The sequence below is a fragment of the Thamnophis sirtalis genome, unplaced genomic scaffold, assembly GCF_051295495.1.
Source record: "Thamnophis sirtalis isolate CommonGarterSnake01/CBP01778 unplaced genomic scaffold, rThaSir2_p1.2 scaffold_1, whole genome shotgun sequence".
In the NCBI taxonomy this organism is placed as follows: Eukaryota; Metazoa; Chordata; class Lepidosauria; order Squamata; family Natricidae; genus Thamnophis; species Thamnophis sirtalis.
In genome coordinates this window covers 150,833,182-150,846,290 of record NW_028261381.1, presented here as the reverse complement: position 1 = coordinate 150,846,290, position 13,109 = coordinate 150,833,182, and the positions used below count along the sequence as shown (strand labels likewise).

The 13,109-nt window shown below is 41.3% G+C and overlaps 1 protein-coding gene across 4 annotated transcripts in view; it reads right to left on the bottom strand.

Annotated features, from left to right (window-relative positions):
- The window catches only part of CCDC175 (coiled-coil domain containing 175), a 62,014-nt gene that overhangs the window by 48,551 nt on the left and 354 nt on the right, over window positions 1-13,109 (bottom strand). For 2 of the 4 annotated variants that reach the window (XM_087727711.1, XM_087727732.1), the window contains exons 2-6: window positions 9,129-9,214; window positions 8,104-8,215; window positions 6,971-7,106; window positions 5,220-5,448; window positions 4,683-4,805 (exon numbers count right to left, since the gene is read on the bottom strand). In XM_087727711.1, coding sequence (XP_087583837.1) covers window positions 4,683-4,805; window positions 5,220-5,448; window positions 6,971-7,106; window positions 8,104-8,215; window positions 9,129-9,214 — 686 coding nt within the window. Of the gene's footprint in view, window positions 1-4,682; window positions 4,806-5,219; window positions 5,449-6,970; window positions 7,107-8,103; window positions 8,216-9,128; window positions 9,215-12,895; window positions 13,094-13,109 lie in introns of those variants that run through there. The other 2 variants (XM_087727716.1, XM_087727723.1) reach the window with 2 other exon arrangements.

The following is a 13,109-nucleotide window of genomic DNA, read 5'->3' as shown; positions in this document are numbered from 1 at the left end:
ATTAAAATTAAGATTAAGATTTAGTTTATTTGTATGCCGCCCTTCTCCGGGAGGGACTCAGCGCGGTGAACAACTCAAAAGGGGAAAAGGGGATACAAACACAATACACGTAATTAAAATACACAAGAGTCATACAGCCATACAAGTCGAGAGGGGAGGGGAACTCATCAACCCCAGGCCTGCCGGCACAGCCAGGTTTTGACAGCTTTCCGGAAGGCCTGGAGAGAGGTGAGGGTCCAAATCTCCATGGGGAGCTCGTTCCAAAGGGCAGGAGCTGCTACAGAGAAGGCCCTCCCCCGGGTGGTAGCCAGATGGCATTGGCTGGTAGACGGAACCCGGAGGAGGCCGACCCTGTGCGATCTAATGGGTCTATGGGAGGTAATTGGCAGCAGGCGGTCTCTCAAGTACCCAGGTCCAATACCATGAAGGGCTTTATAAGTTACGACTAGCACTTTGAAGCGTATCCGGAGACCGATCGGTAGCCAGTGCAGCTCGCGGAGAATAGGTGTAACGTGGGTGTACCGAGGTGCACCCACAATCACTCGTGCGGCTGGATTCTGGACGAGTTGTAGTCTCCGAATACTCTTCAAAGGCTGCCCCATGTAGAGCGCATTGCAGTAGTCCAGTCTTGAGGTCACGAGGGCATGAGTGACTGTCGCGAGTGCCTCCCGGTTCAGGTAGGGGCGCAACTGGTGCACCAGGAGAACCTGGGCAAATGCCCCCCTGGTCACAGCCGACAGGTGATGTTCTAAGGTCAGCTGTGGGTCCAGGAGGACTCCCAAGTTGCGCGCCCTGTCTGAGGGGCGTAAATTTTCACCCCCCAGCCTGAGTGATGGAATACTGGCCAAATTCTTGGGAGGGAAACACAACAGCCACTCGGTCTTGTCTGGATTGAGTACAAGTTTGTTAACTCCCATCCAGACCCTGACAGCCTCCAGGCACTGGCACATCATGTCAACCGCTTCACTGAGTTGGAACGGGGTGGACAGATACAACTGAGTATCGTCCGCATATTGATGGTATTTTATCCCGTGCCGTCGAATGATCTCACCCAGTGGCTTCATGTAGATATTGAACAGAAGGGGGGTAGGACCGAACCCTGAGGAAGCCCATATTTCAGGGGCCTAGGGGTCGACCTCTCTCCCCCAACTAACACCGACTGAGACCTGTCCGAGAGGTAGGAGGAGAACCACCAAAAAACGGTGCCGCCCACTCCCACCTCTCGTAACCGTCGCAGAAGGATACCATGGTCGATGGTATCGAAGGCCGCTGAGAGGTCAAGGAGCACTAGGATGGAGGAGCGACCTCCATCTCTGGCTCTCCAGAGATCATCAGTCAGTGGGACCAAAGCAGTTTCCATGCTGTAGCCAGGCCTGAATCCCAACTGAAAGGCGTCCAGATAATCGGCTTCCTCCAAGGACCGTCGGAGTTGAGAGGCTACCACTTTCTCAACAACCTTCCCAATGAAAGGGAAGTTGGAGACTGGCCAGTAGTTGTTCAAACTAGCTGGGTCCAACGATGGCTTCTTCAGGAGGGGTCTCACCACCGCTATCTTCAATGCTGGTGGGAAGAAGCCCTCCCGAAGAGAAGCACTCACCATCGCCTGGATCCAGCTCCGCGTCACCTCCTTGCTGTTCGCGACCAGCCAGGAGGGACACGGGTCCAGTACACAAGTGGCAGTACTCACCACTCCCATGGCCTTGTCCACTTTATCAGGAGCAACAGGTTGAAAGTCAGTCCAGAGATGTTGTTCAAGACCTTCCCCCGGTACCCCGGCTGGCTCTGCGCAATTGGAGTCCAGGTCCATCCGAAGCCGAGCAACTTTGTCCGCGAGGAACTGGACATATTCCTCTGCTCTACCTTGTAAGGGGTTATCCGCAACCCTCGTATTTAGGAGGGAGCGGGTCACCCTAAACAAGGCGGCAGGGCGTGACTCAGCGGACGCTATCAGAGCGGCAATGTGATGGTTCTTAGCTGTCCGTATTGCCGATAGCTATGCTCCGATGCAGGTTTTCAAAAGTGCTCGGTCTGACTCGGATTTACTTTCCCTCCAGCGGCGCTCTAGGCATCTCTTTTGGCGCTTCATCTCCCGGAGGTCCTCGGTAAACCAAGGGGCCCTCCTGGATCCACTGCTGCGGATCGGCCGTAAAGGCGCAATCCGGTGGAGAGCCTCAGAAGCTACCGAGTTCCAAGTAGCAACTAAGGTCTCCACCGGACTGTGGGCGAGAGTATCAGGCATAACGCCAAGCGCCGTCTGGAAACCCTGAGGATCCATAAGACGCCTGGGGTGGAACCACCTAATCGGTTCCTCCTCCCTACAGCGGGGGATTAGTCTCCGAAAGTCAAGCCTCAGTGGGAAGTGGTCTGACCATGACAGGGGCAAGATCTCACTACCCCTCAAACCAAGATCACAACCCCACTGCTCCGAGAGAGGGTTGCTCAATCGGCCATAAGATGGAGCCAGAATCACTGTTAGATGCTGATCTGATCTGAGTGTTTGGAAGCTGGTTGTTAGAAGTGCGGTATAATGATCTGTGTGAGCTATTGTAAGTTTTGCAACTGCTAGCAAACTTACTGGACTGTTTGTATGATTATGGACTATGTTATTTGGCTTATCCCTTAACTGAAAGACGTTGATGACTGACAGTCTTAACCATGTATGACTTGGACTGTTTGATGGACTCTGATACCACTATTTGCATGAAAGTAAAAGCCTATTTAAACTGCAGTGTCTCTGTATGCTGGTTTGTGTGTTCTCCAACATCTCTCTAACAACGCTTCTCTGAACGCATTCGCTCTCCCAACGGGGAGCTTACCTAACAATTCCTATTAGGTTGGGTAGAAGAAGAGGCAGGTTTTTATCCTGTCAATCAGACTCTCATCTAGTAGGGTCCAGAAAGCATGACTTTTCCATATCTGCACCTGCCCTCTGGGACACTATACCATTTGAGGTATGGATGGCCCTGACTTTGCTCAACTTCTAGAAACCCTTAAATTCATGTGACTGGCAAATACTGTTTTCAGGCCCCACTTTGTGTTAATGTCCAAAAAATATATATTTTTAATCATTGTAAGCTACCCTGAGTCACATTTATGTGGTAGGTGTTATATAAATTGTTAATTATTTTATTGTATTCTTTTATTTTATTTTGCTCCTAACTGTGGGCATTGCAAAGTAGCAATCTTTTTCTCCACAATGATATGAGATACAGATGACTCCAATGCTACCAGCTTTGTAGAAGGCTACTACTAGTTTCTAAAGCTCTGGCATGGATGTATAGTATGAGACATTTTTTTGAGATTTTTTAATTGGCAATCTGGTTTAATTGATCTGTTTTTTTGGAGAAGTGTTTTATGGTTATTGTGTCTTACTTTTGATCAATGTCTAGTGCCGTGGTGGCAAACCTATGGCACGTGTGCCACAAGTGGCACTTGGAGCCCTCTCAAGTGGTCGCCCAGGTCAGTTCCACCGTGGGCATAGACCTCCTGCTGGCCAGCTGATTTTCGGATCTCTGAGGGGGTGTCGTGCACACATGCATGGAGGGGGGGCACAGGAGTGTGTGGCGCACCTTTCAAACTGTGTTTTTTGTGCCAGGAGGCTTCAGGGAGGGCCCCTGGAACCCGGGGGAGACTGTTTTTGCCCTCCCAGAGGCTCAAGGAAAGTTTCTGTAGCCTGGGGAGGGCGAAAATCGAGCCTCCTTGAAGTTCTGGAAGTCCAGAAACGGGCCTGTTGTCGGTCTCTGGAGCCCAGGGGAAAATGTTTTCGCCTTCCCAGGGGCTTGAGGAAAGCCTCTGGAGCCCAGGGAGGGCGAAAAACAGGATTTCAAGAAGTTCCAGAAGTCTGGAAATGGGTCTGATTCTGACTTCAGGAGGGCCTCCAGAGCCTGGAGAAGGCCATTCGCCCTCCCGGTGGCTTGAGGAAAACCTTTGGAGCCTGGACAGGGTGAAACTGTCCTGTCCCCGTCCCCCCCCCCCCCCGGCATAGTGCAGGAGGCTGAGGAGGCCGCGCAGGAGGCTGAGTAGTTCACGTGTGCATGCACAGAGGGTGGGCGCATTGCATTATAGGTGTGGGCACGCACACACACACGATTTCAACACGTGAGAACAAAAAGGTTAGCCATTACCAGTGGTGGGATTCAGCCAGTTCGCATCTATTTGGGAGAACCGGTTAGTAACTTTCCAAGCAGTTCAGAGAACCGGTTGTTGGAAGAAATCTCATTTTGGTTTTTTCCATTTTACAGGGCTAATCCTGTAAGGAAGGCAGGAAGGAGCATTCTGGTGTTGTTTCTAGCCTAATCTTTATTGCCCTGCTTACAGAAACTGCCTCTCCGGTTAACCCTTATTACATTGCAACAGCTAAGGCGAACCGCCCATTGATGTGAGTGACGTCAAGTTGCCACGCGCATTCAGTCACATGACCACCGAGCCATGCCTACCCAGCTGGTCATTAGGGCAGAGAACCGGTTGTTAAATTATTTGAATCCTACCACTGGCCATTACTGATTTCTTTGTAGTGTTTCTTTGATAGATGGGTAACCTTACAAATTTAATAAATATGTATGTAAATAAAATGTTCAATCCCTGTATTTATATAGTTTCAATTCATTTTATATTGGAAAAAGACAACGCTCAGTGGATATGACTTTGAAATGGCACATTACCAAAGGCACAATTCAACTTACCCGATTAAGATCTGAAACTTTCTTTTGTAAACGACATAGTATTTTAAGCAACTCATCAAATTCTTTCTTCTTTTCCATAGCCTCATTTTTTCTCATCTGAAGTTTTTCCTTAAGTTCTTCAATCTACAGTCAAAACCAACTTTCATATAATTAAAACTGTTGTACATTATTTAACACTTTCTATGGAACCCTCCAGCATTGTTAGATAGATATTAAAACAGATAAGGATTGTTTCAGAAATGTTGGGATTTATGTTCATGGATATATTTTAGCAAATTATATAGAGGCAGCCTAGATTTAAGATAGGAAAATCTCTAAATTATAATGAGCAGAAATGTTTTACATTTACATGATTGAGCACATGTTTTTCATGTATAAGGCTTCACACTCAATTCCAATGTATTGCACTATATAGATAATTTTAATTTTAGTTTAATTTAAACCATGGAGAATTTTTCTGAAAACCCACTGGATGGATGGCTCCAAGACTGATACTTTCATTAATGCAGTGCTAAGGTTCAATTCCTAAAACTGTACCTCTAGCTGTAACGTGGCTTTCTTTTCTTTAAACTGAAGGGCTTCTGTAGCCATTACTTGCTTTAGGTTTTCAATGGCAATCCTTTCCATGACCATTTCATCTTCCTCTTTTTTTGTCATATTACGAAGTTCATTTATTTTAATGTTCATGGAATGCTTTCTAGCCATTTGTTGGTTTAATAATTGCACAATTTCATTATATTTGGCCCATGTTTGATCTTGCTCTTTACTGCCAAAAGAAAATTATGAAGAAATCTTAAAAATGACAGTGAACAACATAAGCCAACATTCATCCATCCGTCCATCCAATTAACTAACTAGTTACCTAGTTAGTATGTCAGACATTACCAAAGGCTCTGGATAGCTAACAATCAAGATTAGCACAAAATAAAAAACTTCCCTCTTAAAAATAATAAAGTCGCCCATAATATAAACAAAATTGCAACCATCAAAATATAAACCTTAGTATATAAATAACATTGGCAATATCAAAATAATGTACAGAAAACATATAAACTGAAGTGTCCTTCAGTTTCAACCTTCATTCACAACGTGCCCTTCTGGTGTGCTAGATAAAACAACCAAGGCTCAATTATTCTTCTGAACTCAGTACGGAAGGAGATCAGACAGAATTACAAAATAGGGGGGTGGGGACAGTACTGACTTTATTTGATCTGATTCCATGGGAAAATTAATTTGGAGAAAGCACCTTTGGATAATCTAGTCCTGAACCAAGAAAGGCCTTCAAGGTGACAACGATCTGGAAGCCAAATAGTAATCAATACATTCCCAAAATTGTGAATTCATCTGTTTATACTGAACTGGGATACTCACTATTGTTTGACTATCACACTTTGTACCAATTGTACCTTCCAAATGCTTTCTAAGGAGAGCCCTAAGTGGAACACATTATAAAAATCCAAGTAAGAGATGTTTAAGATCTGATTGACTGCAAACAGATCACTCTGTTTGATTGAGTAGGATACCCACCACGTCAAGTGCAAATCAACTCTGAACATAGAAATACCAATCCATTCATAGTCAAAGATCGTATTTCTTGGAATCATAAACCCAAAGCCACTTTTCTTGCAGGGATTCATTTTGAGTCTGTTCTTTCTCATCCAGATCCTAAAAGCCTCAGAGTACTGGTTCAGCTTTCTACTGAATCACTTCTTTGCTGGGTTATCATCATCTGGTACCCTGATAATACCACGTACTGAAAACCATGCCCTCTGGAAGAAGTAGCACCACTACAAAACAGCGCCCACTACTACAATCTCGCCAAGGCATTCCAGAAGGAATGTTAAAACTATTGAGAAATCAAGGACTTGAAGATTGCACCCCTCTGATCCTGGCCTATCTATAAAGGTCATCAACAAGTGTGATCAATGTATGGTAGTTTCTAGGTCAGTGATGACTAACCTTTTTCTAAAGGCATGCCAAAATTGTGCGCGCTCGCACAATTTTGCTATGCAAATGAGACACCAAAAATATTAAAAGTAACTTTTCCCAACAGTGGATTACAGATACTTCCTTATTAAATTTAGCAGAAATAAGAGTAGTCTCTCAAATGCAGATATTTCATAAACACTGAAACCAATTGTTGAAGCTTTCAGTTAGATGTTTTGTTATTTTGTACAGATTCTTTTAGATAAGTAAAATAACAGTAGAAAATATATGGGCCTTAGGATAAGGAATTGAATATTACAGTTGTTACCACATAGTGCCTATTTTTACCACATAGTGCCTACCACAGTGTTTCATTTTGTTCTTCAGAGAACATTTGCTTTGTGTACACCTCTTGTACTGCAGCAATAGTTTCATTCATAGAAGCTTCTACTTCTCTTAACTTGTTAACATGAAATCGTTGGGCAGCAGCCACAAGTTCTAAAATAAGGGATTTTAAAACAGAAATAAAATATTAAATCCATTTTCAATTTTCTATAAATTACCAGATCTGTGATAACCTGAAGTGCCAAATGAATCATCTAGAAATTATAGTAAACAAAAGGAAACAAGGCCCAGATAAAACTAAAGGCTAGCCACACTGAAGTGATACTTGGATTGAGTCTTCATTCTATCTAGATATTTCGGTTATACTGCATAGATCTGTTTCCACAGAAACAAGTCCTTCAAAATACTGATGTCTTGAAAGCTGAAATATAAAAGCATGGCTGTTTTTATTATTTGCCAGATAATATTGAATGATCTATTAATTCCACATATGGAGCTTCAATATATGCAATATATGCAGTATGGTGAACAATGTTTCGTGTTCCATGAATTTCTTGATGCTCTTGTAAAGCAAAGTTATTTTTCCATATTCACGTCACTTATTCTAATACCTCTTTGGCCAATGATTGAAGCAAAGCAAAGGATCCATAGATTTATTCCTATACTTTGAATACTTGGAAAATCTTGGTAATATTTAAATGCATTAAGGCCAAACATAATTCACTCTTGGCTCTCCATCACAAACTTTCTCTGGTCTTCTACAGGACTCATCCTATAGAATGCCTTGAACAGTAGGTTATTAAAATTTAAATCCTTTTTTTTTCAGATCAGTTTGGAGATAATATTAGTGGGAATCTGGGATTAAATAGTATGTAAACCCCAGATATGTATTGGTTTCACATTTTTTTCTAAATCAGGTATAAATAATATCGGTAAAACTATTTATATATTCTTTCTTAGTTTCCTCTTATAGCTCAATTTCTATGATCCAAATCCAAATATTAATCAAAACAAGTAAGGTAAAGCTGTCTGTCAAACTGCATAGTTCTTAAAATAAATTATCATAATTAGCAAATCGTATTAACCATATGTTGCATTCTATACTATACTTCACTATTTTAAGAAAAAAAATGGATTATCTTAAAAATACCTTCAAATTCTTTCATAACAATTGCTGGGAAAGTCTGGACTTTGATACGGAGATTACAGTTTTTTATGGTCTCTTCTTCCAACAATTCAATTGTATCTTTTCTTTCCTTTTCCTAAAAATTGACAGATATATGACAAAGGAAAAAAATCTGATGGCTGTATCTGACTTTTTTTTCCTTAGTGATAAAGTTTGTATAAAAAAATCATTGCTTAGATCTGTAATACATTTCAGTAAATGGGCAAGGCAATTTGAAGTTACAGTGGATTTCTCCAGAACGATTTATGACCCAGTTTTGAAATTCCAATGGCTGCCCCTCCCCAAGGTCACATTATCACATTTTGAGCACTTGGCAACTGGCCCACACTTACAACTATCTAGTATCCTACAGTCATATTACCATGATTTTTGGCTTTTTTCCTCAGAAACTGGCATTTATTTCCAGTTTCCATTAAAAAAAAGGTCCACTGGCTAAAATGCATGTGCTTAATGACCATGCCATTTGATTAATGACCACAGCATTTGCTTAATGATTGCCACATAAAAGGTCATAAAATCAGGTCCGGCCACATGGTGACCTGCTTAATGACTACCATTGAGTGATGAGTATAATATTCTGGGCTCAATTATGGTCAAACGTCAAGGATTACCTGTATTCTTTCCTCCCCCACCCCCACAACTGTGGGAGATAATGGCATGACTAAATATTATCAGCAACCTTAATAAAATGTTAAGATTTTGAAATCAGATTTGAATCCAGCACCGCCTGAAAAAGCAAGTTGAACAGAGGGCATAGGAGAGAGAATGAGTTGTAAGGTACATTGTGTACAAGGTTTTTTTTAAGCCCATCATTATCCTAGCACAGATCTTCTCTTTACAGCAGCACTGTACTCTAATAACAGTACATCCAGTACATAAATATTCATCCACAGATTCAACGCAAGACAATTTAGTCTAACCCAAATTTTGTAATCACATGTACTTTTTAAATATCTAAAAACAATACTTTTGAAAGATTTTGATATTACCAATTTTTTAATGGCTTTGACAGCATCTTCAAGGTGCTGGACAGTTTCTTTGTTGAATAGGAGTCTTGTATTCTGAAGCTGTTTTTCTAAACAAAAAGGAAAAACAAGGAAATTTGACTTCAAAACACTTTTCAGTTTTCAAATCACATTAAGTAAAATAATGCTTTGCAACTTAGAACTCAACTTCCCTGTTATTAGTTTCACGTTTTAGTTGCAGAGCAAATTTTGGGAGTTCTCAGCCAAATAATCATCGATGGGACCTACTGTGTAAGGACAGAGGAGACCAAGCCAGCGCACTCATAAGTGCATGGGGCAAGTAATTCAATTATTACAAATGGTGCTATATATATGTTAAATAATATTGTCAAATTTTATACTTTCAAATATATTTTGATAAATCGATAAGAAAAAAGGAATTCTGAATATGTAATACTGAAGAATTTTAGTGATTCAAGAACTAGTCCTATTTATAGAAACAAGTTTCTAATCTTCTTTCTTTCCCAACTATGTAGTAAACCACTAACACACAACCACCACCACCACCACCATCACCATCACCCTGGAATACACTTCTCACAGAGTTTTTACTGACATATTGAGAAACTATGAAATACAACTTTCGCACATGGGAGAGAGGGCCGAGTCATGCAGCGCTTGACACTGGTATGGCCAAGGACTTAACCAATTTCCCCTTTTAAGTATCTGATTCAGGAAGGGCTCTTGTGAATCATTCAGAAGGATGCCTTGGTCAGTTGTATAGGGTGTTGCTGAAAGAGAACTGAAAGGACCAGGACCACATTCCCTCCATTTGTTCTGAAGTAAATTTCAAGTTTCTTTTTTTTTTAATTAAAAGTTTTTTAAAAACTTTTACAAATATATACTTCCCCTCCCCCACCCGAACCCACCTCCCCCCCCAACCTCCCAGAGCAAATACAAGGTATAAACATTTAACAACCATATTCTAAAATAAACTAACAGACTTTAGTATCATCCCTCACTCGTGCTTTAACTCCCCTTTGTAAAGCTAACTTTAAACAAGTTGTATCATTCCTTGCTCATTCAGTCATAAGCTATCTGGAATTTCTTAGTCCCATATTTATTTTGAATATAATCAATCCATCTTCTCCATTCCAGTTTATATTTCTTGTCTGAATAATCCTTGAGATATGCTGATATTTTAACCATCTCTGCTAAGTTTGTTACTTTTAACGTCCATTCTTGAATAGTAGGCAAATCTTCCTTCTTCCAGTACTGCGCCACCAACAGTCTTGCTGCCGTTGTTAAGTTCAGAATCAAATTAGTCTCTATAATGTACAATCAGTAGTTATACCTAACAAGAATAACTGGGGAGTAAACTTTATCCTCCTTTTAAAGATATTTTGCATAATCCACCATATTTTTATCCAAAATGCTTTGATAAGTTTCAAGTTTCATATCTGGTTCTGAATCCTATCTGCCAGGGATACTCTATTTCTTCAAGTTTGAATCATAAGAGCCACAAGGTGGTGCAGTGGTTAGAGTGCAGTACTGCAGGCTAAGTCTGCTGATCACCAGCAATTTGGCAGTTGGAATCTCACCAGGCTCAAAGTTGACTCAGCCTTTCATCCTTATGAGGTTGGTAAAATGAGGACCCAGATGGTTGGGGGCAGTGTGCTCTGTAAACTGCTTAGAGAAGGCTGGAAAGCACTGTGAAGCAGTATATAAATAAGGGCTATTGCTATCATCTGCAGCCTAAATCCAGCCTCTTTTTCCCAATCTTTCCCTAAAAAAATAAAGATGAAGATTTGTTCAATTTGCTTATTACTTTTGGATTGAGAGGGGGGAATACCACTATTATTGTCAAGACAGCAGACACCACTCCCTCTTTCAAAGAGACACTGATTGTCTTTTGAATACAGCAGCTCATGCCCACTCCTTACTGCTTGAAAAAAATGAGGTAGCAATAGTCATGCAGCCTGTCTACAATATTAGAAGTCTGTAAGCTGAAAACATCCTAGATGTCAAGAACTGAACTACTATGACCAATTTCTTTAAGATAAAAATAAAGGTTTCACTGTAAAGTTGTGTCTCAACAGAGATTAGCACTAGGGAACAGTGCTCATATCCATTTCTTGGATGAAGGAGCTAGAGTTGTCCCAAGACATTATCCATGGTCATGGTCACGTGGCCAAAATGGCGATACACCAAAAGTAACAGTGTCCTGTACTATTACCTTCCCACTTAAGTGGTATCTATTAATCTATTCGCATTTATATGTTTTGAACTGCTATTTGTTTAAACAAATTTAGCAAAATGCAAACAATTCCTCTCAGAAAGTTCACCTTTAATAGAATCATTGGATGATACTCTTCTCATGAGGGCAGAGAAATGCTGATGCTTTATTGCTTATTACCACAACATGGTTTCTAATGCATGAAAACCTGTGATTAGTTATGTTTCTTATTTTTCTTTTCCATTATTCTACAAGTGAAACTCGAAAAATTAGAACATCGTGTAAAAGAGATAAGACTCACTACATGCAAACAAGATAGTTCAAGCTATGATTTGTCATAATCGTGATGATTATGGCATACAGCTCATGAAAACCCCAAATCCACCATCTCAGAAAATTAGAATATTGCATGCAATCAATAAAACAAGGATTCTACATAGAACAATATCGGACCTCTGAAAAGTATAAGCATGCATATGTACTCAGTACTTGGTTTGGGGCCCTTTTGCAGCAATTACTGCCTCAATGCGGCGTGGCATGGAAGCTATCAGCCTGTGGCACTGCTGAGGTGTTATGGAAGACCAGGATGCTTCAATAGTGGCCCTCAGCTCTTCTGCATTGTTCGGTCTCATGTCTCTCATCTTTCTCTTGGCAATGCCCCATAGATTCTCTATGGGGTTCAGGTCAGACGAGTTTGCTGGCCAATCAGTAATCCCACAGTCATTGAACCAGGTTTTGGTGCTTTTGGCAGTGTGGGCAGCTGGAAAATGAAGTCAGCATCCCCATAAAGCTCGTCTGCGGAAGGAAGCATGAAATGCTCCAAAATCTCCTGGTAGACGGCTGCGTTGACCCTGGACTTAATGAAGCACAGTGGTCCAAAGTCCTGTTGCTCGGTGGTCCAAAGTCCTCTTTTCTGATGAGATCAACTTTTGCCAAAAGCATCGAAAACTGGTTCAATGACCATGGGATTACTGTGCTTGTTTGGCCTCTCCATTCTTCTTCCATACTCTGGGTCCTTGGTTTCCAAATGAGATGCAAAAGTTTCTCTCATCAGAAAAGAGAACTTTGGACCGCTGAGCAACATGACTCTTGTATTCTGATTAGTTGTCAGACTCCAATGGGGCCATGCAGTCCAAGTTTGGTTGCCTTGCTGGCTGATGTAATTTTCACACATGCCTTGTGGAGTTTCTGTGGAAGGCTAATCCTACCTTTGTTATGTAGAATGACCCACTGACAAAGGTGGGGGCTATTAAGAGTGAATCTCTTTCCTGCCTAAAAACATGTTTCTCCAGTTCTGATCCAGGGAAATATAATATTCTACCTTTTTCAATATTTCCCAGGATATTTCATTTTTCTAGGATGGGAGTGGGTTTTAATTTCCTACAGGATGTTGCTTATTCTCAGGGAGTAAAATTATTCAAAAGAAACTGACAACATACACAAGACTCTATGCTACATGAATATGTTAAAATTCCACACATCTTTTTGAAAAATAAATCACATGCACAATCTGCAGATTTTTTTTTACTGCAAATATCTCAGTATATTTTCTCACCCAACATTGGCAAGCCCTGCAATCAAGAATACCTCGTGTTTCCGTATAAAATGCCCATCCCAGGAGTGAGGGGCAAGTTAAATTCATGGAAGATATGTGTAAGAGGACGCAGTCCAAGGCTATAACTGATCCAGGTTTAATCCTTGGAGGGGGGGACAGAGATAATAGAGAGAACGTAATGTGCCTTATTGCTGTGCGTTTATATTTCACAGGA